The following is a 23,618-nucleotide window of genomic DNA, read 5'->3' on the forward strand; positions in this document are numbered from 1 at the left end:
GGGCCGGTGGGCCAAGGGCGGCGGGCCCGGGGGGGCGGGGGCTGGGTTTCCCCAAGGAGGAGGGAGAAAAAGGAAAAGAGAGCCGAAAAAAAAAAAAAAAAAAAAAAAAAAAAAAAAAAAGAAAGTGAAGAGACAATACACAGAATGAGAGAAAATATTTGCAAATTATATATCTGATAAGGGACATCTATCCAGAATATATAAAAAACTCTTACAACTCAAAAATAAAAGGCAAATTTATCTAATTTTTTTTAACGGTCAAAGGATTTGAATATACAGTTCTCTAAAGAAGATAAAGAAATGGCCAGTAAGCACATAAAGATCTTCAACGTAAATAGTCATTAGGGAACTGCAAATCAAAGCCACAATTAGAGACCCTTTCACACCCACTAGGGTGGCTCTAATAATAAAGACAGACAATAACAAATGTTGAGGAGGATGTGAAGAAATTGAAATCCTTCATACATTGTTGATTGATTCTTTGTTTTAATAATTTCTCTTTGTTGATATTCTCTATTTGATGGGACATAGTTGTCATACTTTCCTGTTTTAAATCGTTTTAATTAATAGACTTTATTTCTTAGAGCAGTTTTAGGTTTACAGAAAAATTGAACAGAAAGTACAGAGTTCCTATATACACCTGCCCACCCTCTACTATGCCCAGTTTTCCCTATTATTAACATCTTGCATTGGTATGGTACATTTGTTATAACTGATGAACCAGTATTGATACATTATTAACTAAAGTGCATAGTTTACATTAGGATCCACTCTTAGTGGTGTACAATTCTATGGCTTTTGCCAGATACATAATATATGTACCATTATAGTATCATACAGAATAATTTCCCTGCCCTAGATATCCCTTGTGCTCTACCTGTTTAATCCCTCTCCCCAACGCTTGGTAACCACTGATCATTTTACTGTTTCTATACTCTTGCCTTTCCCAAAATGTTATACAGTTGGAATCATACCATATGTATCCTTTTCAGACTGACTCCTTAGCAATATGCATTTAAGGTTCCTCCATATCTTTTTGTGGTTTGATACCTCATTTATTTTTTTTTTGAATTTTTAAAAATTCAACAAATATTTGTTAAACTTCAACTATGTGTGTAAGGAACTGCTGGGTTCTTTTTTTTCCCCCAGATTTATTGAGATAATTGACATATAACATTGTGTAAGTTTAAGATGTATGATGTGATGATTTGATACACATATATTAAAATGATTACCACAGTAAGGTTAGTTAACATATCCCCCACCTCATGTAATTACAATTTTGTTGTTGTTGTAGTGAAAACATTTAAATTCTACTCTCATAGCAACTTTCAAATATACAATATTGTTAACTGTAGTCACCATGCTGTACATTAGATTCCTAGAATTTATTTTTCATATAAACTGGAAGTTTGTACACATCGACCAACATCTCATTTCCCCTACTCCTAGCCCCTGGAAACCACCGTTCTACTCTGCTTCTATAAAGCTGGCTGTTTTATATTCCACATATAAGTGAGATCATACAGTATTTGTCTTTCTCTGTCTGATTTATTTCACTTAGTGTAGTGCCCTCAATGTCCATCCATGTTGTTGCACCTTGCAGAACTTCCTTTTTATGGCTAAATAATAATCCTTTGTGTGTGTGTGTGTGTGTGTGTGTGTGTGTATATATATATATATATATACACACATAAATATACATACACACATATATACACACACCACGTTTTCTTTATCCATTCATCTGTCAACAGTTAGATTTGTCTTAGATTTTGTGAACAATGCTGCAATGAACATAGGGGTGCAGATATCTCTTCAAGATAGTGACTTCATTTCCTTTGAATATTTACCCAGAAGTGGGATTACCAAATCATGTGGTAGTTCTAATTTTAATCTTTTGAGGACCTCCATACATGTTTTCCATAGCGCTGTACCAATTTACATCATCAACAACAGTGCGCTTTGGCTCCCTATTTTCCACATTCTTGCCAACACTTAACTCTTTTGATAATAACCATTCTAACAGGTGTGTAATTATACCTCATTGTGGTTTTGATTTGCATTTCCTGATGATTAGTGATGTTCAGCACCTTTTCATGTATTTGTTGGCCATTTGTATATCTTTGTAAAAAATATCTATTTAGGTCCCTTGTCCATTTTCTTAATCAGGTTTTTTTGTTCTGTTTTGTTTTTTGCTGTTGAGTTGTGTAAAGTCCCTTATATGTTGTAGATGTTAATCCCTTATCTGATTTATGGTTTGCAAATACTTTCTTCTGTTTTATATGTTGCCTTTTCATTTTGTTGATTATTTCTTTCTCTTTTCAGAAGCTTTTTAACCTTATGTAGTCCTACTTATTGATATTTGCTTATGCTTTTGGTGTCCTATCTTAAAAATTGTTGCTAAGACCAATATGAAGGAACTTTTTCCCCTATATTTTCTTCTAGGAATTTTATAGTTTGGAGTTTTATGATTAAGTCCTTAATTCATTTTGAGTTAATTTTTGTGCATGGTGTAAAATAGCAGTCCAATTTCATTCTTTTGCATGTGGATAATCAGTTTTCCCAACACCATTTATTGAAGAGACTGTTCTTTCCACATTGAGTAGTCTTGGTTCCCTTTTCAGATATTAGTTGACTATATATATGTGGATTTATTTCGGGCTCTCACCTCTGTTCTGTTAGCCTGTGTGTCTATTTTTATGCCAGTACCATGCTGTTTTGATTACTGTAACTTTGTAATATAGTTGGAAATCAGGAAATGTGATGCCTTCAACTTTGTTCTTTTTCAGGATTTCATTGTCTATTCAGGGTCTCTTGTGGTTACATGTGAAGTTTAGGATTTCTTTCCATTTCAATGAAAAGTGCCATTTGAATTTTGATAGAGATTGCCTTGAGTCTGTGGATGGCTTTGGGTAGCATGGACTTTCTTTTTTAACATCTTTATTGGAGTATAATTGCTTTACAGTGTTGTGTTAGTTTCTGCTGTATAACAAAGTGAATCAGCTGTATGCATACGTATATCCCCATATCCCCTCCCTCTTGCGTCTCCCTCCCACCTACCTTGTCCCACCCCTCTAGGTGGTTGCAAAGCACCGAGCTGATCTCCCTGTGCCATGCAGCTGCTTCCCACTAGCTGTTTTAAATTTGGTAGTGTATATATGTCAATGCTACTCTCTTACTTTGTCCCAGCTTACCCTTCCCCCTACCATGTCCTCAAGTCCATTCTCTACGTCTGTGTCTTTATTGCTATCCTGCCCCTAGGTTCATGAGAACATTTTTTGTTTTTTTTTAGATCCCATATATACGTGATAACATACGGTATTTGTTTTTCTCTTTCTGATTTACTTGACTCTGTATGACAGACTCTAGGTCCATCCACCTCACTACAAATAACTCAATTTCGTTTCCTTTTATGGGTGAGTAATAGTCCATTGTATATATGTGCCACATCTTCTTTATCCATTCATCTGTCGATGGACACTTAGGTTGCTTCCATGTCCTGGCTATTGTAAATAGTGCCGCAGTGAACATTGTGGCACATGACTTTTTGAATGATGGTTTTCTCAGGGTATATGCCCAGTAGTGGGATTGCTGGGTCATATGGTAGTTCTATTTTAGTGTTTTAAGGAACCTCCATACTGTTCTCTATAGTGGCTGTACCAATTTACATTCCCACCAACAGTGTAAGAGGGTTCCCTTTTCTCCACACCCTCTCCAGCATTTATTATTTGTAGATTTTTTTTTTTGATGATGGCCACTCTGACTGGTGTGAGGTGACACCTCATTGTAGTTTTGATTTGCATTTCTCTAACAATTAGTGATGTTCAGCATCTTTTCATGTGTTTGTTGGCAATCTGTATATCTTCTTCAGAGAAATGTCTATTTAGGTCTTCTGCCCATTTTTGGATTGGGTTGTTTGTTTTTTTGATATTGACCTACATGAGCTGCTTGTATATTTTGGAGATTAATCCTTTGTCAGTTGTTTTGCTTGCAAACAGTTTCTCTCATTCTGAGTGTTGTCTTTTCATCTTGTTTATGGTTTCCTTTGCTGTGCAAAAGCTTTTAAGTTTCATTAGGTCCCATTTGTTTATTTTTGTTTTTATTTACATTTTTCTAGGAGGTGGGTCAAAAAGGATCTTGCTGTGCTTTAGGTCACAGAATGTTCTGCCTATGTTTTCCTCTAAGAGTTTGATAGTGTCTGGCCTTACATTTAGGTCTTTAATCCATTTTGAGTTTATGTTTGTGTATGGTGTTAGGAAGTGTTCTACTTTCATTCTTTTACATTTAGCTGTCTGGTTTTCCCAGCACCACTTATTGAAGAGGCTGTCTTTTCTCCATTGTATACTCTAGCCTCCTTTATCAAAGATAAGGTGACCTTATGTGTGTGGGTTTATCTCTGGGCTTTCTGTCCTGTTCCATTGATCTATATTTCTGTTTTTGTGCCAGTACCATACTGTCTTGATTACTGTAGTTTTGTAGTATCTGCAGTCTGGGAGCCTGATTCCTCCAGCTCCGTTTTTCTATCTCAAGATTTTTTTGGCTATTCGGAGTCTTTTGTGTTTCCATACAAATTGTGCAATTTTTTGGTCTAGTTCTGTGAAAGATGCCATTGATAGTTTGATAGGGATTGCATTGAATCTGTAGATTACTTTGGGTAGTATAGTCATTTTCACAATCTTGATTCTTCCAGTCCAAGAACATAGTATATCTCTCCATCTGTTTGTATCATCTTTAATTTCTTTCATCAGTGTCTTATAGTTTTCTGCATACAGGTCTTTTGTTTCCATAGGTAGGTTAATTCCTAGGTATTTTATTCTTTTTGTTGCAGTGGTAAATGGGAGTGTTTCCTTCATTTCTCTTTCAGATTTTTCATCATTAGTGTATAGGAATGCAAGAGATTTCTGTGCATTAATTTTATATCATGCTACTCTACCAAATTCATTGATTAGCTCTAGTAGTTTCCTGGTAGCATCTTTAGGATTCTCTATGTATAGTATCATGTCATCTGCAAACAGTGACAGTTTTACTTCTTCTTTTCCAATTTGTATTCCTTTTATTTTTTTTTTTTTCTCCTCTGATTGCTGTGGCTAAAACTTCCAAAACTATGTTGAATAATAGTGGTGAGAGTGGGCACGCTTGTCTTGTTCCTGATCTTAGAGGAAATGGTTTCAGTTTTTCACCATTGAGAACGATGTTGGCTGTGGGTTTGTCATATATGTCCTTTATTATGTTGAGGTAGGTTCCCTCAATGCCTACTCTTTCGAGTGTTTTTTTAATCATAAATGGGTGTTGAATTTTGTCAAAAGCGCTTTTTCTGCACCTATTGAGATTGTCACGGTTTTTTTTTTTTTTTTTTTTTTGCGGTACACGGGCCTCTCACTGTTGTGGCCTCTCCCATTGCGGAGCACAGGCTCCCAACGCGCAGGCTCAGCGGCCATGGTTCACGGGCCTAGCCACTCCGCGGCATGTGGGGTCCTCCCAGACCGTGGTACGAGCCTGCGTCCCCTGCATCGGCAGGCAGACTCTCAACCACTGCACCACCAGGGAAGCCCTGTCATATGGTTTTTATACTTCAGTTTGTTAATATGATCTGTCACATTGATTGATTTGCATATACTGAAGAATCCTTGCATTCCTGGGATAAACCCCACTTGATCATGATGTATGATCCTTTTAATGTGCTGTTGGATTCTGTTTGCTAGTATTTTGTTGAGCATTTTTGCATCTATGTTCATCAGAAATATTGGCCTGTAGTTTTCCTTTTTTGTGACATCTTTGTCTGGTTTTGGTATCAGGGTGATGGTGGCCTCATAGAATGAATTTGGGAGTGTTCCTCCCTCTGCTGTATTTTGGAAGAGTTGGAGAAGGATAGGTGTTAGCTCTTCTGCAAATGTTTGATAGAATTTGTCTGTGAATCCATCTGGTCCTGGGATTTTGATTGTTGGAAGATTTTAATCACAGTTTCAATTTCAGTGCTTGTGATTGGTCTGTTCATATTTTCTATTTCTTCCTGGTTCAGTCTTGGAAGGTTGTGCTTTTCTAAGAATTTATCCATTTCTTCCAGGTTGTCCATTTTATTGGCATAGAGTTGCTTGTTGTAATCTCTCATGATTCTTTGTATATCTGCAGTGTCAATTGTTACTTCTTTTTCATTTCTAATTCTGTTGCTTTGAGTCTTCTCCCTTTTTTTCTTGAGGAGTCTGGCTAATGGTTTATCAAATTTGTTTATCTTCTCAAAGAACCAGCTTTTAGTTTTATTGATGTTTGCTATTGTTTCTTTCATTTATTTTTCATTTATTTCTGATCTGCTCTTTATGATTTCTTACCTTCTGCTAACTTTGGGGTTCTTTTATTCTTTCTCTAATTGCTTTAGGTGTATGGTTAGGTTGTTTATTTGAGATGTTTCTTCTTTCTTGAGGTAGGATTGTATTGCTATAAACTTCCGTCTTAGAACTGCTTTTGCTGCATCCCATAGGTTTTGGGTCGTGCTGTTTTCATTGTCATTTGTTTCTAGGTATTTTTTGATTTCCTCTTTGATTTCTTCAGTTATCTCTTGGTTATTTACTAGCATTTTGTTTAGCCTCCATGCGTTTGTATTTTTTACAGTTTTTTTCCTGTAATTGATACCTAGTCTCATAGCATTGTGGTCAGAAAATATACTTGATCTGATTTCAATTTTCTTAAGTTTACCAAGGCTTGATTTGTGACCCAAGATACGATCTATCCTGGAGAATGTTCCATGGACACTTGAGAAGAAAGTGTATTCTGTTGTTTTTGGATAGAATGTCCTATAAATACCAATTAAGTCCATCTTGTTTAATGTATCATTTAAAGCTGGTGTTTCCTTATTTATTTTCATTTTGAATGCTCTGTCCATTGGTGAAAGTGGGGTGTTGAAGCCCCCTACTGTTACTGTGTTACTGTCAATTTCCCCTTTTATGGCTGTTAGCATTTGCCTTATGTATTGAGGTGCTCCTACGTTGGGTGCGTAAATATTTATTGTTCTGTCTTCTTCTTGGATTGATCCCTTGCTCATTATGTGGTGTCCTTCTTTGTCTCTTGTAATAGTCTTTATTTTAAAGTCTATTTTGTCTGATAAGAAAATTGCTACTCCAGCTTTCTTTTGATTTCCATTTGCATGGAATATCTTTTTCCATCCCCTCACTTTCAGTCTGTATGTGTCCCTAGGTCTGAAGTGGGTCTCTTGTAGACAGCATATATATGGGTCTTGTTTTTATATCCATTCAGGCAGTCTATGTCTTTTGGTTGGAGCATTTAATCCATTTACATTTAAGGTAATTATCGATATGTATGTTCCTGTTTCCATTTTCTTAATTGTTTTGGGTTTGTCATTGTAGATCTTTTCTTTCTCTTGTGTTTCTTGCCTAGAGAAGTTCCTTTAGCATTTGTTGTAAAGCTGCTTTGGTGGTGCTGAATTCTCTTAGCTTTTGCTTATCTGTAAAGGTTTTAATTTCTCCATCAAATCTGAATGAGAGTAATCTTGGTTGTAGGTTTTTCCCTTACATCACTTTATTTATTTATTTATTTATTTTATCTCCCTTGCTCTCTATACACCGTAATTTATTAAACTGAATCCATGACCTTTCCAAACATTTATTTTATCGCATTCCAGATTTTTGTCATTTCTTACTCTTTTTCTAATTTTTGAATTTTATTTTATTTATTTTTTCATACAGCAGGTCCTTATTAGTCATCAGTTTTGTACACATCAGTGTATACATGTCAATCCCAATCTCACAATTCATCACACCACCACCACCACCACCACCACCATCCTGTCACTTTACCCCTTTGGTGTCCATACGTTACTTCTCTACATCTGTGTCTCAATTTCTGCCCTGCAAACCAGTTCATCTGTACCATTTTTCTAGGTTCCACATATATGCGTTAATGTACGATATTTGTTTTTCTCTTTCTGACTTACTTCACTCTGTATGACAGTCTCTAGATCCATCCACGTCTCTACAAATGACCCAGTTTTGTTCCTTTTTATTGCTGAGTTATATTCCATTGTATATATGTACTACATCTTCTTTATCAATTCGTCTGTCAATGGGCATTTAGGTTGCTTTCATGACCTGGCTATTGTAAATAGTGCTGCAATGAATATTGGGTTCCATGTGTCTTTCTAAATTATGGTTTCCTCAGGGTATATGCCCAGTAGTGGGATTGCTTGATCATATGGTAATTCTATTTTTAGTTTTTTAAGGAAACTCCATACTGTTCTTCATAGTGGCTGTATCAATTTACATTCCCACCAACAGTGCGAGAATGTTCCCATTTCTCCATACCCTCTCCCGCATTTGTTGTTCGTAGATTTTCTTTTTTCTTTTTTTTTTTACATCTTTATTGGAGTATAATTGCTTTACAATGGTGTGTTAGTTTCTGCTTTATAACAAAGTGAATCAGTTATACATATACATATGTTCCCATATCTCTTCCCTCTTGCATCTCCCTCCCTCCCACCCTCCCTATCCCACCCGTCTAGGTGGTCACAGAGCACTGAGCTGATCTCCGTGTGCTATGCAGCTGCTTCCCAGTAGCTATCTATTTTACATTTGGTAGTGTATATATGTCCATGCCACTCTCTCACTTTGTCACAGCTTACCCTTCCCCCTCCCCATATCCTCAAGTCCATGCTCTAGTAGGTCTGTGTCTTTATTCCCATCTTACCCCTAGGTTCTTCATGACCTTTTTTTATTTTTTTTCTTAGATTCCATATATATGTTTTAGCATACAGTATTTGTTTTTCTCTTTCTGACTTACTTCATGCTGTATGACAGACTCTAGGTACATCCACCTCACTACAAATAATTCAGTTTTGTTTCTTTTTATGGCTGAGTAATATTGCATTGTATATATGTGCCTCATCTTCTTTATCCGTTCATCTGTTGATGGACACTTAGGTTGCTTCCATATCCTGGCTATTGTAAATAGGGCTGCAATGAACATTTTGGTACATGACTCTTTTTCAATTATGGGTTTCTCAGGATGTATGCCCAGTAGTGGGATTGCTGGGTCGTATGGTCGTTCTATTTGTAGTTTTTTAAGGAACCTCCATACTGTTTTCCATAGTGACTGTATCAATTTACATTCCTACCAACAGTGCAAGAGTGTTCCCTTTTCTCCACACCCTCTCCAGCATTTACTGTTTCTAGATTTTTTGATGATGGCCATTCTTACCGATGTGAGATGATATCTCATTGTAGTTTTGATTTGCATTTCTCTAATGATTTATGACGTTGAGCATTCTTTCATGTGTTTGTTGCCAATCTGTATATCATCTTTGGAGAAATGTCTATTTAGATCTTCTGCCCATTTCTGGATTGGGTTGTTTGTTTTTTTGATATTCAGCTGCATGAGCTGCTTGTAAATTTTGGAGATTAAACCTTTGTCAGTTGCTTCATTTGCAAATATTTTCTCCCATTCTGAGGGTTGTCTTTTCATCTTGTTTATGGTTTCCTTTGCTGTTCCAAAGCTTTGAAGTTTCATTAGGTCCCATTTGTTTATTTTTGTTTTTATTTACATTTCTCTAGGAGGTGGGTCAAAAAGGATCTTGTTGTGATTTATGTCATACAGTGTTCTGCCTATGTTTTCCTCTAAGAGTTTGATAGTGTCTGGCCTTACATTTAGGTCTTTAATCCATTCTGAGTTTATTTTTGTGTATGGTGTTAGGGAGTGTTGTAATTTCATACCTCTACATGTACCTGTCCAGTTTTTCCAGCACCACTTATTGAAGAGGTTTTCTTTTCTCCACTGTATGTTCCTTTTTTTTTGCATCTTTATTGGAGTATAATTGCTTTACAATGGTGTGTTAGTTTCTGCTTTATAACAAAGTGAATCAGTTATACATATACATTTATTCCCATACCTCTTCCCTCTTGCGTCTACCGCCCTCCCACCCTCCCTATCCCACCCCTCCAGGCAGTCAAAAAGCACCGAGCTGATCTCCCTGTGCTATGCGGCTGCTTCCCACTAGTATGTACCTTACGATTGATAGTGTATATATGTCCATGCCTCTCGCTTTGTCACAGCTTACCCTTCCCCCTCCCCATATCCTCAAGTCCATTCTCTAGTAGGTCTGTGTCTTTATTCCTGTCTTACCCATAGGTTCTTCATGACATTTTTTTTCTTAAATTCCATATATATGTGTTAGCATACGGTATTTGTCTTTCTCTTTCTGACTTACTTCAGTCTGTATGACAGACTCTAGGTCTATCCACCTCATTACAGCTAGCTCAATTTCGTTTCCTTTTATGGCTGAGTAATATTCCATTGTATATATGTGCCACATCTTCTTTATCCATTCATCCAATGATGGACACTTAGGTTGTTTCCATCTCCGGGCTATTGTAAATAGAGCTGCAATGAACATTTTGGTACATGACTCTTTTTGAATTATGGTTTTCTCAGGGTATATGCCCAGTAGTGGGATTGCTGGGTCATATGGTAGTTCTATTTGTAGTTTTTTAAGGAACCTCGATACTGTTCTCCATAGTGGCTGTACCAATTCACATTCCCACCAGCAGTGCAAGAGTGTTTCCTTTTCTCCACACCCTCTCCAGCATTTATTGTTTCTAGATTTTTTGATGATGGCCATTCTGACTGTTGTGAGATGATGTGAGATGATATCTCATTGTAGTTTTGATTTGCATTTCTCTAATGATTAATGCTGTTGAGCATTCTTTCATGTGTTTGTTGGCAGTGTGTATATCTTCTTTGGATAAATGTTTATTTAGGTCTTTTGCCCATTTTGGGATTGGGTTGTTTGTTTTTTTAATATTGAGCTGCATGAGCTGTTTATATATTTTGGAGATTAATCGTTTGTCCATTGATTCGTTTGCAAATATTTTCTCCCATTCTGAGGGTTGTCTTTTCGTCTTGTTTATAGTTTCCTTTGCTGTACAAAAGCTTTTAAGTTTCATTAGGTCCCATTTGTTTATTTTTTCATTTATTTATATTACTCTAGGAGGTGGATCAAAAAAGATCTTGCTGTGATTTTTGTCAAACAGTGTTCTTCCTATATTTTCCTCTAAGAGTTTTATAGTGTCCGGTCTTTCGTTTAGGTGTCTAATCCAGTTTGAGTTTATTTTTGTGTTTGGTGTTAGGGAGTGTTCTAATTTCATTCTTTTACATGTAGCTGTCCAGTTTTCCCAGTACCACTTATTGAAGAGACTGTCTTTTCTCCATTGTATGTCGTTTCCTCCTTTGTCATAGATTAGTTGACCATAGGTGCATGCGTTTATCTCTGGGCTTTCTATCTTGTTCCATTGATCTATGTTTCTGTTTTTGTGCCAGTACCATGTTGTCTTGATTACTGTTGCTTTGTAGTTTAGTGTGAAGTCAGGAAGTCTGATTCCTCCAGCTCCGTTTTTTTCCCTCAAGACTGCTTTGGCTATTCAGGGTCTTTTGTGTCTCCATACAAATTTTAAGAATTTTTTTCTAGTTCCATAAAAAATGCCATTGGTAATTTGATAAGAATTGCATTGAATGTGTAGATTGCTTTGGGTAGTATAGTCATTTTCATAATATTGATTCTTCCAATCTAAGAACATGGTATATCTCTCCATCTGTAGCTATCATCTTTAATTTCTTTCATCAGTGTGTTATAGTTTTCTGTGTACAAGTCTTTTGTCTCCCTAGGTAGGTTTATTCCTAGATATTTTATTCTTTTTGTTGCAGTGGCAAATGGGAGTGTTTCCTTAATTACTCTTTCACATTTTTCATCATTAGTGTATAAGAATGCAAGAGATTTCTGTGCATTAACTTTGTATCCTGCAACTTTACCAAATTCATTGATTAGCTCTAGTAGTTTTCTGGTAGCATCTTTAGGATTCTCTGTGTATAGTATCATGTCATCTGCAAACAGTGACAGTTTTGCTTCTTGTTTTCTTATTTGTATTCCTTTTCTTTTTCTGCTCTGATTGCTGTGGCTAGGACTTCCAAAACTATGTTGAATAATAGTGGTGAGAGTGGACATCCTTGTCTTGTTCCTGATCTTAGAGGAAATGCTTTCAGTTTTTCACCTTTGAGAATGATGTTTGCTATGGATTTGTCTTATATGTCCTTTATTATGTTGAGGTAAGTTCCCTCTATGCCCACTTTCTGGAGAGTTTTTATCATAAATGGGTGTTGAATTTTGTCAAAAGCTTTTTCTGCATCTATTTAGATGATCATATGGTTTTTCTTCTTCCATTTGTTAATTGGTGTATCACATTGATTGACTTGCGTATATTGAAGAATCCTTGCATCCCTGGGATAAATCCCACTTGATCATGGTGTATGACCCTTTCAGTGTGTTGCTGGATTCTGTTTGCTAGTATTTTGTTGAGGATTTTTCCATCTATATTAACCAGTGACATTGGTCTGTAATTTTCTGTTTTTGTAGTATCTTTGTCTGGTTTTGGTAGCAGTGATGGTGGCCTCATAGAATGAGTTTGGGAGTGTTCCTTCCTCTGCAGTTTTTTGGAAGAGTTTGAGAAGGATGGGTGTTAGCTCTTCTCTAAATGTTTGATAGAATTCACCTGTGAAGCCACCTGGTCCTGGGCTTTTGTTTTTGGAAGATTTTTAATCACAGTTTCAATTTCATCACTTGTGATTGGTCTATTCATGTTTTCTATTTCTTCCTGATTCAGTCTTAGAGGGTTATACCTTTCTACGAATGTGTCCATTTCTTCCAGGTTGCCCATTTTATTGACATAGTGTTGCTCGTAGTAGTCTCTCAGGATGCTTTGTATTTCTGTGGTGTCTATTGTAACTTCTCCTTTTTCTTTTCTAATTTTATTGATTTCAGTCCTCTCTCTGTTTTTCTTGATGAGTCTGGCTAATGGTTTATCAATTTTTATCTTCTCAAGGAACCAGCTCTTAGTATTATTGATCTTTGCTGTAGTGTTCTTTGTTTCTATTTCATTTATTTCTGCACTGATCTTTATGATATCTTTCCTTTTGCTAACTTTGGTTTTTGTTTGTTCTTCTTTCTCTAGTTCCTTTCGGTGTAAGGTTAGATTGTTTATTTGAGATTTTTCTTGTTTATTGATGTAGGCTTGTATAGGTGTATACTTCCCTCTTAGAATTGCTTTTGCTGCATCCCATAGGTTTTGGATCATCATTTTTTCTCTTTCATTTGCCTCTAGGTGTTTTTTGATTTCCTCTTTGATTTCTTCAGTGATCTCTTGGTTATTTAGTTACGTACTGTTTAGCCTCCATGTGTTTGTGTTTTTTACGTTTTTTTCCCTGTAATTCATTTCTAATCTCATAGTGTTATGGTCAGAAAAGATGCTTGATATGATTTCAGTTTTCTTAAATTTACTGTGGCTTGATGTGTGACCCAAGATGTGATCTATCCTGGAGAACGTTCCATGCGCACTTGAGAAGAAAGTCTGTTTTGTCATTTAAAGCTTCTGTTTCCTTATTAATTTTCATTTTGGATGATCTGTCCATTGGTGTAAGTGAGGTGTTAAAGTCCACCACTATTATTATGTTACTGTCGATTTCCTTTTTTATAGCTGTTAGCAGGTGCCTTATGTATTGAGGTGCTCCTATGTTGGGTGCATATATATTTACAATTGTTATATCTCCTTCTTGGATAGATCCGTTTATCATTATGTAGTGTCCTTCCTTGTCTCTTGTAACATTCTTTATTTTAAAGTCTATTTTATCTGATATGAGTATTGCTACTCCAGCTTTCTTCTGATTTCTATTTGCATGGAATATCTTTTTGCATCCTCTCATTTTCAGCCTGTATGTGTCCCTAGGTCTGAAGTGGGTCTCTTGTAGACAGCATATATATGGGTCTTGTTTTTGTATCCATTCAGCAAGGCTGTGTCTTTTGGTTGGAGCATTTAATCCATTCACGTTTAAGGTAATTATCCATATGTATGTTCCTATGACCATTTTCTTAATTGTTTTGGGTTTGTTTTTGTAGGTCCTTTTCTTCTATTGTGTTTCCCACTTAGAGAAGTTCCTTTAGGATTTGTTGTAGAGCTGGCTTGGTGGTGCTGAATTCTCTTAGCTTTTGCTTGTCTGTAAACCTTTGGATTTCTCCGTCGAATCTGAATGAGATCCTTGCAGGGTAGAGTAATCTTGGTTGTAGTTTCTTCCCTTTCATCACTTTAAGTATATCACGCCACTCCCTTCTAGCTGGTAGAGTTTCTGCTGAGAAATCAGCTGTTAACCTTATGGGAGTTCTCCTGTATGTCATTTGTCATTTTTCCCTTGTTGCTTTCAGTAACTTTTCGTTGTGTTTAATTTTTGTTAATTCAATTACTGTGTGTCTCAGCGTGTTTCTCCTTGTGTTTATCTTGCCTGGGACTCTCTGCACTTCCTGGAATTGGGTGGCTATTTCCTTTCCCACGTTAGGGAAGTTTTTGTCTATAACCTCTTCAGATATTTTCTCTGGTCCTTTCTCTCTCTCTTCTCCTTCTGCGACCCCTATAATGCAAATGTTGTTGCGTTTAATGTTGTCCCAGAGGTCTCTTACGCTGTCTTCATTTCTTTTCATTCTTTTTTCTTTATTCTGTTCCGCAGCAGTGAATTCCACCATTCTGTCTTCCAGGTCACTTATCCGTTTTTCTGCCTCAGTTATTCTGCTATTGATTCCTTCTAGTGTAGGTTTTTTTTTAAATTTTATTTATTTATTCATTTTTGGCTGTGTTGGGTCTTCGTTTCTCTGCGTGGGCTTTCTCTAGTTGCGGTGAGCAGGGGCCACTGTTCATCACGGTGCGTGGGCCACTCACCGTCACGGCCTCTCGTTGCGGAGCACAAACTCCAGACGTGCAGGCTCAGTAGTTGTGCCTCATGGGCCTGGTTGCTCCGTGGCATGTGGGATCTTCTGTTCTTCTTCTGCGACCCCTATAAGTCGAATGTTGGTGACTTAAATGTTGTCCCAGAGATCTCTGAGACTGTCCTCAATTCTTTTCATTCTTTTTTCTTTTTTCTGCTCCCTGGCAGTTATTTCCACCATTTTATCTTCCAGCTCACTTATCTGTTCTTCTGCCTCCGTTATTCTGTTATTGGTTCCTTGTAGAGTATTTTCAGTTTCAGTAATTGTATTGTTTATCACTGTTTGCTCTTTAGTTCTTCTAGATCCTTGTTAAATGTTTCTTGTATTTTCTCCATTCTGTTTCTGAGATTTTGGATCATCTTTACTGTCATTACTCTGAATTCTTTTTCAGGTAGGTTGCCTATTTCATGTTCATTTATTTGGTCTTGTAGGTTTTTACCTTGCTCCTTCATCTGTAACAAATTTTTTTGTCATTTCTTTTTTTTTTTTTAATGGGTGATGCTCTATTCCTGTCTTACTGGTTGTTTGGCCTGAGATGTCCAGCACTGGAGTTTGCAGGCAGTTAGATAGAGCTGGGTCTTGGTGCTGAGATGAGGACCTCTGGGAGGCCTCACTCTGATTGATATTCCCTGGGGTGTGAGGTTCTCTGTTAGTCCAGCAGTTTGGACTCAGAGCTCCCACCACAGGAACTCAGTCCCGACCTCTGGCCTGGGAACCAAGATCCCACAGCCTGTTCGCTGGGGGTTCCTCCTGTTCCCTTAGGTGTCTATAGTCCGTCACCAATGCCTGGTAGGTTCCCTAGTTGTGAGGAGCCACAAATTCCACGTACTCCTAGTACGCCATCTTGACTCCACCCTTCAGCGTGGACATTTTAATAATATTAATTCCTTTTTAAAATAAATTTATTTATTTTCCTATTTTTTGGCTGTGTTGGGTCTTAATTGCTGCACGTGGGCTTTCTCTAGTTGCAGGGAGCAGGGGCTACTCTTCATTGTGGTGCGTGGGCTTCTCATTGTGGTGGCCTCTCTTGTTTCAGAGAACAGGCTCTAGGCAGGCGGGCTTCAGTAGTTGTGGCTCACGGGCACTAGACTGCAGGCTCAGTAGTTGTGGCACACGGGTCTAGTTGCTCCATGGCAGTGGGATCTTCCTGGACCAGGGCTCAAACTTGTGTCCCCTGCATTGGCAGGCATACTCTTAACCACTGCGCCACCAGCGAAGTCCCACAATATTAATTCTTTTGATCCATGAACACAAGTTATCTTTCCATTTATTTGTGTCTTCATCAGTTTCTTTCATCAGTGTTTTATCAGTTTTGGTGTATAGATTTTCACTTTCTTGGTTAATTTATTTCTAGGTATTTTATTGTTTTTGATGTCAATGTAAATGAGATTGTTTTCTTTATTTTTTTTTCAGATAGTCCATTGTTAGTGTATAGAAACACAACTGATTTTGTATCCTGAAAGTTTACTGAGTTTGTTGATTAGTTCTAACAGTTTTTTGATGGAGTCTTAAGGATTTTCTCTATACAAGATCATGTCATCAGCAAACAGTTTTACTTTATTTCTGATTTAGAAGCCTTTTATTTGTTTTTCTTGTTAATTTCTCTGGCCAGGACTTATGGTACTTTGTTGAAAAGTAGTGGTGAGAGTGGGCACCCTTATCTTGTTCCTGATCTTAGAGAAAAAGCTTTCACCTTTTCACCATGGAGTATGATGTTAGCTTTGGGCTTGTCATATATGGCCTTTATTATATTGAGGTATGTTTCTTCTATACCCACTTTATTGATAGTTTTTATTATGAAAGGATGTTGAATATTTGTCAAATAATTTTTCTGCATCTGTTGAGATGATCATATGATTTTTACCTTTCATTCTATTAATGTGGTGTATCTTATTTTGTTGATTTGTGTATTTTGAACCATCCTTGCCTCCCAGGGATAAATCCCAGTTGATCATGGTGTATGATCCTTTTAATGTGCTGTTGAATTCAGTTTGCTAGTATTTTGTTGAGAATTTTTACATCTGTATGCATCAGGGATTTTGGCCTCTAGTTTTCTTTTCTTGTAGTGTTCCCATCTGGATTTGGTTTCAGGAGACTGCTGGCCTTGTAAAATGAGTTTGGGTGTCTTCCCTCCTATTTAATATTTTGCAAGAGTTTGAGGATTAACGTTAATTCTTCTTTACATGTTTGGTAGATTTTACCCATGACACCATCTGGTCCAGGGCTTTTTGTTGTTGTTGTTGAGAGGTTTTGTATTAGATTCAGTTTCCTTACATATTATTGGTTATGTTCAGATTTTCTATTTTTTATGATTAAGTCTTGGTAATTGTATGTCTCTAGGAATTTGTCCGTTTCTTCTGTGTCATCCCATTTGTTGGCATATAATTGGTCAAAGTAATGTCTTATGATCCTTTTAATTTCTGTGTCATCAGGCATAAAGTCTCTTTCATTTCTAATTTTATGTTTGAATCCTCTCTCTTTTTTTCATGGTAAATCCAGCTAAAGGTTTGTCAATTTTGTTTATCTTTTCAAAAAAAAACATCTCTTAGTTTTGTTGATAGTTTCTTTTTATTGTTGAAAAATATTCCATTCTCTGGATATACCAGGGTTTATCCATTCACCTATTGAAGGACACCTTAGTTGCTTCCAGTTTTTGGTAGTTTTGAATAAAGCTGCTATAACCATTCATGTGCAGGTTTTTATGTGGGCATAACTTTTCAACTCATTATGGTACATACCTAGGAACACAATTGCTGAATCATACGGTAAGACTGTGTTTAGCTTTATAAGAAACTGTCATACCATCTCTTAAAGTACTGTATTGCTTTGTATTCCCGCCAGCAATGAATAAGAGTTCTTCTTGTTCCACATCCCCAGTAGCACTTGGTGTTATCAGTGTTCTGGATTTTAGCCATTTTAATAGATGTGAAATGGTATCTCATTGTTTAAATTTGCAATTACCTAATGACATATGATGTTGAGCATCTTTTCCTATGATTGTCGTCTTTATATCTTCTTTGGTGAGGTCTCTGCTTTGGTATTTTGCCCACTTTTAAACTTGGTCCTTTATTTTTTTAAACAGTTTCCTTTAGTTCTTTGAATGTATATATATAACAGCTGCTTTCCATTCCTAGTTTAAAAAAATCTAAGAAGTAAGCCCCTTCTGGGACTTTTTTTTTTGTTGGTTGCCTTTTTTTTTTAGTTCTTGTTTGTATTTTTAAGCATGGCTTCCTCAGATCACCCCGAGTCAGTCTAAATCAGTGGTCAGTCGATGATGGGCCAGAAGATTTCCTTAAATGCCTTGAACCAGTAAGTTCTCCACCTTTTGCCAAGAGGATCTTTGTGTGAAGGTATACTTCATACTTTAGGAAGTTTATAAATCAGCCTTAGTTTTCATTTCTTATTTCCAGAGTTGAATGACTGGGGCCTTCTCCTGTCCCATTTCTTTCCTGGGTAGGTTCACAGTCTTGTATACTCATGCATACTTTCAGATCCCCAAGAATATGTTGGAACCTTTCAAAGTTCCCCTATGGCCATCTGATTTTCAAGGTCTTCCTTTTAAATTTTTAGCCAGGCTCTTGTTTGCCCCAAATTGAAATCACAGCCTTAGGCAGCTGTGATATTATCAGAAGATTGCTATGGTTTTCTTGGAATGCCCGGGGGAAAGGACTTTTTACATAGAGCTGAGCTCTGAGTCAAATCAAATGATAACAACACCCTAGGAATGGAGATTTTCCAGGTAGCTGCTAGTTTGGTGAAAATATTGACTGTGTTCTGGGGATGGGGCTTTTAATAAAGTTTCAAAAGATCCATTGGTGTGATAATGCTGGCTTTCATGGCTACCATACCTCTGAGCTTGGAAGGGAAGGAGGATGGGAATAACCTCAAGTTAAAACTTCACAGACTGGTGTTCTTACTGAGGTTCATTAGTTTTTTTTTGAATCGATACTTTTCAGTTCATTCTGTGCCTTTGGTTAATTTCCAATGTTCTGACCTGTTTTTTAAAATGTTTTTCCTGTATTTTATTGCCCAAGTAGGGGAATTCACTCACTAAGGTCATGAGCTTGATGTTCTGGACATTAGTTTGTTGACATCTCTAATTTTGGTGGAAAAACAATGTTCTTCTGAGACATTGCTTTAATATTTATTATGTATATAAATTGTGGTTTGTAAATGACAGATAAAACATTAGCACTTTTTCTTTTTGCGGAAACTTTTAGGCACACATTTGGGACAATTATATTCTTTCTTTTTCAGGTTCCTATTAGTTCTGAGTCTGTAGACCCATCTGATGATATTGAGGTACAATCTTTGATATGTCAGAGAGAATGCAGCAAAACTGTGAACACTGAAGCCTTAATGACAGTATTTCACCCTCAGAATTTGGAGACTCTTAATTCCAAAATGGTAGGAAAACAAAATATTTAAATCTATAGATTGAAACAGTTGATCAAAAATAAAAATCTTAGATCAGACTGAAAACTCTTCTTTTTGGGCTTGAAGAGGTTTTCTAGCAGGTACTACTGTGTGACATGTTTGGTTCCATTACAAAATAGGACTGTTATCAAGAATTAAGATGAAAGTTGAACCTTGGGCTTTATTTGCATAGATTTCTAACAGTCAATCCTAATTGGGGTGATTGGTGAGAATGATGGTTCAAAGCTTTACCTCCTAGGTGTCATGGTTTTACCATTTTAATATGAGAAGAACTAAAATAGTAAATTAAACCTGTTATGCTCACATGGATTTTAAAGATTTTTGTGATGACAGTGGTGCAGGGTTTAGCCCATCTGTGAATACTGATTTTGACTTTCTGTGTTCTTGTTTTCCATAGGTATTGTTTCATGGTGAAGAGAGTTATTGAGTTATTTGAAACTTAATTTCAAATTAAGTTAATTTCTCACCATGTTTAGTTGCTTTGATTTTTTTGTTATAGTTGAAAGAAAAGATGAAGGAACAGTCCTGGAACATCCTGTTTACAGAATGTGGGCGTGGTGTTAGCATGTTTCGGACCAAAAAGACTCAAGATCTGGTTGTAAGAGGGATTCCAGAGACCTTAAGAGGAGAGCTCTGGATGCTTTTTTCAGGTATTACATTTATTCACTTTATTCATTTAACAGACATTATCTATGCCCCTTCTAGGAGTTATGTACTAAGCTAAATAAAAATAATTACAAAGATGGCTAGGACTAAGTCTTATCATGAGTTCAGACTAGTCACAGAGAGTACGGTAGTTATGTGTACTTACGTATATATCCATACATCCATTGTCTGAGCAGATTAGTTTATTAGGCAATAGCTAACTGCAAGAGACAGGGTGGGAATCTCTAGTGTCAGAAGGAAGTTAAAGGGAAAAGACAGTTCATGAAAATGTTATTCTTTTGGATAAGATTCCTGTCCTGATGTTATAGATTCTAGTGGGAAGCTTTTCCTTTTATTTGTTTGTACTCAGATAACACTTGAGCATAAAGCTTAATTTAAAAGTAATCCAGTTCTTCATGTATATAGGCAAGTAGTAGCTTTGTTATGTTCCTCTTCTTTTGTATGTTAATGTGATCATCTGTACAGGTGCTGTTAATGACATGGCTGCTAATCCTGGCTATTATGCTGAAGTGGTTGAGCAGTCTTTAGGGACCTGCAACTTGGCTACTGAAGAAATTGAACGTGATTTGCGTCGCTCCCTGCCTGAGCATCCAGCCTTTCAGAGTGACACTGGCATATCTGCTCTGAGGCGGGTACTCACTGCTTATGCATTCAGGAATCCCAAAATTGGATACTGCCAGGTATGATTTCATTATGAGCTCAACTGTTATCGTGTTCCAAATGATAAAATCACATCAAATCCAACTCTACTAATAAGGACAGAGATTGGGCTGAGATTGATAGTGGATATTATTAATGCAAGAATGATAGTGGGAATACTTAGAATTGATATTCCATTAATTCATTTTTCTTTTAATTTAACAAATACTTACTGAATTCCTGCTCTGTAAAAGATACTGTGCTAGGTGCTCAAGACTATATAAAGCTGAATCAGATAATAATCCTGCCCTTAAAAATATATGGACTGGTAGGTATTAAAACATATTCAAGGACTTCCCTGGTGGTGTAGTAGTTGTGAATCTACCTGCTAGTGCAGGGGACAGTGGTTCAATCCCTGGTCTGGGAAGATCCCACATGCCATGGAGCAGCTAAGCCTATGTGCCACAACTACTGAGCCTGCACTCTAGAGCCCACACGCCGCAACTGCTGAGCCCACACACCACAACTACTGAAGCCCACGCACCTAGAGCCCATACTCCGCAACAAGAGAAGCCACTGCAGTGAGAAGCCCGCGCACCTCAAGAGTAGCCTCTGCTTGCTGCAACTAGAGAAAGCCCGTGTGCAGCAACAAAGACCCAATGCAGCCAAAAACAAATAAAAAATTTAAAAACAAAAACAAACAAAAAAGCATATTCATTGGCAAAAGAAAAACAAATGAGACAATTTATTAGAGAAATATTAAGTCTCACCAGGATTTATAATAGGGATAAGTTGGAGGAACAGAGAAGGCTGCATGGAAGAAGTGGCATTTTTAGGTCTTGAAATTGGTGAATTTTAGATGTATGGAGATGGAATGAAATACCATTTGTAGGTGAAGGGATCAGTGTAACCAAACACAGAGGTAAATGTGGAATATATGTAGGACCATGTTCTGTTTAGTAGAATTGTAGAGTGAATGAAGTGAGGTAATTGAGGGAAAAAATCAAAAAGGTAGATTGGGATAGGTCAGGAGTTTGAATGTTACTTTGTAGGCAGTGGGGGAATCACTGAAAAAAATCCTTTAGGACACGAAAGGGTATGCCAGACTGCTAACACACATAATCTCAAACACAATAGAAGTTTACTTAAAGGAATAAACAGAGGAGAGCAAATATTCAAGTCAGTAGGTAGCTGTCCTCCATGTGATTATTCAGGGATTTAGGCTGACAACAGGCTCTGTCATCTTCAAAACATGGCTTCCAAGGTGCTCTTTCATTGCCATTACTACTCACAGGAAGAGGGGAGAGAGCATGGAGAAACAATTATGAGAAATTATATTGGCCAGGCCTGGAAGTTGCATACATCACTTCACCCACATTTTATTGGAGGATCTTGGTCTCATGGCCACACCTATTCATAAAGAAGTCTGCAAAATGTAGCGTGGTTGAGCACATGTACATCCAGATACTACGGAAGAAGGGGAGATTGGGTTATGGTGGATAGCTAGCACTCTCAGCCACACATTCATTTATGATGGGGTTGAGTACCCATAATGATTACATATCAGTCCTACCTATCCATTGAAACTTATCAATAGAGAGGTATTTTTGAAAAGCAATTTAAGTGAGTGGATCATCTGAATGACCAGTATTTAGCATGTTTTAGGATCTCTGAAAGGTAATAAAGAAGCATAATGCTTCTTTTCTCAAAGAGCTTACACTCAGCCTATAATGTTATCTATATGTGGTAGTTTAAAGGCAGCTTCAAAGTAGGCAACACTTGATTTTTGACTTCTAAAAAATGAAAGCAAAATTAGAAACATGGAGGGCCAGAGGAAAGTTATTCAGAGTTAGGTAACACTATAAGCAATACCATTCAGGTGAAAATAAGCCTGCCATGGAGATCAGACTGGCTAGGTTCGTGCTGGAATCAAGAAGTAAATAAGTTTGTGTGAGGCAAGATCATGGTGAATCTTTCAAGCTTGGGAGAAGTTTGAATTTAATATGATAAGCAGGTTTTGTTGCTTTTGACCAAAAACTCGGGTGAGCCATACTGACTCATGGCTGGCTGACTGGCTTTGTTTATGTTTTCTTCTTCCATCCTTCCCTCCGTTCCTTCCATCTATCTGATCTATCTTCTTCCTTCTTTTCTTCCTTCCTTTCCTTTTTTCATTCCTTTTTCCTTTCATCTATCTAGAGATAGAATTCACATACCAGAAACTTCACCCATTAGTGTTTTTTAGTATATTCACAAAGCCATGCAACCATCATCACAGTCTTAACCTCCATAACACTTTCATCACCCCAGAAGGAAGCCCCACATCCATTAGTAGTTACTCCCCATTTCTCCCTACTCCCAACCCTAGGCAATCACTAATCTACTTTTCTGTTTCTATGGATTTGCCTATTATGGATATTTTATCTAAATGGAGTGATACAATATGTGGTCTTTTGTGTCTGCCTGATTTCATTTAGCATATTGTTTTCAAGGTCCACCCATGTTGTAGCATGTATTAGTACAATACTTCATTCCTTGCTATGGCTGAATAATAGTCCATGGTATGGATATACAACATTTTGTTCAACAGTTGGTAGGCATTTTGGGTTGTTTCCACATTTTTGCTATTGTGAATAATGTTGCCATGGATATTCATGTACAATTTTTTGTGTGGATGTGTTTTTTCATTCTTTTGGGTATTTAGCTAGAAGTGGAATTGCTGAGTTATGTGGTAACTTTATGTAACTTTAACATTTTGGGGCAATGCCGAACTATTTTAAAAAGAGACCGTACCATTTTACATTCCCACCAGCAATGTGTGTGATGGTTCCAATTTCTCCACATCCTCGGTGACACTTGTTATTATCTCTCTTTTTGATTATAGCCATCCTAGTGAATGTGAAGTGGTATCTCGTGGTTTTGATTTGCATTTCCCTAACATGCTTATTGGCCATTTGTATATCTTCTTAGGAGAAATGTCTATTCAAATCCTTTGCCCATTTTAAAAATTGGATTATTTATCTTGTTACTGTTGAGTTGTAATGGTTCTTTATATATTTTGGATACTAATCCT

General features: G+C 37.0%; 1 protein-coding gene across 4 annotated transcripts in view; it reads left to right on the forward strand.

Moving 5' to 3' along the window:
• The window catches only part of TBC1D8B (TBC1 domain family member 8B), an 84,701-nt gene that overhangs the window by 29,900 nt on the left and 31,183 nt on the right, over positions 1-23,618 (forward strand). For all 4 annotated transcript variants that reach the window (XR_003429298.1, XM_027089450.1, XM_027089452.1 and 1 more), the window contains exons 8-10: positions 19,064-19,213; positions 19,743-19,893; positions 20,375-20,589. Coding sequence is in view for 3 of the 4 variants with exons in the window: in XM_027089450.1 (XP_026945251.1) it covers positions 19,064-19,213; positions 19,743-19,893; positions 20,375-20,589 (516 nt within the window). In the remaining variant the exon portion in view is untranslated. The remainder of the gene's footprint in view (positions 1-19,063; positions 19,214-19,742; positions 19,894-20,374; positions 20,590-23,618) is intronic.

The sequence above is a fragment of the Aethalodelphis obliquidens genome, unplaced genomic scaffold (assembly GCF_003676395.1).
Source record: "Aethalodelphis obliquidens isolate GAN/ISIS:26980383/991018 unplaced genomic scaffold, ASM367639v1 scaffold66, whole genome shotgun sequence".
NCBI lineage: Eukaryota > Metazoa > Chordata > Mammalia > Artiodactyla > Delphinidae > Aethalodelphis > Aethalodelphis obliquidens.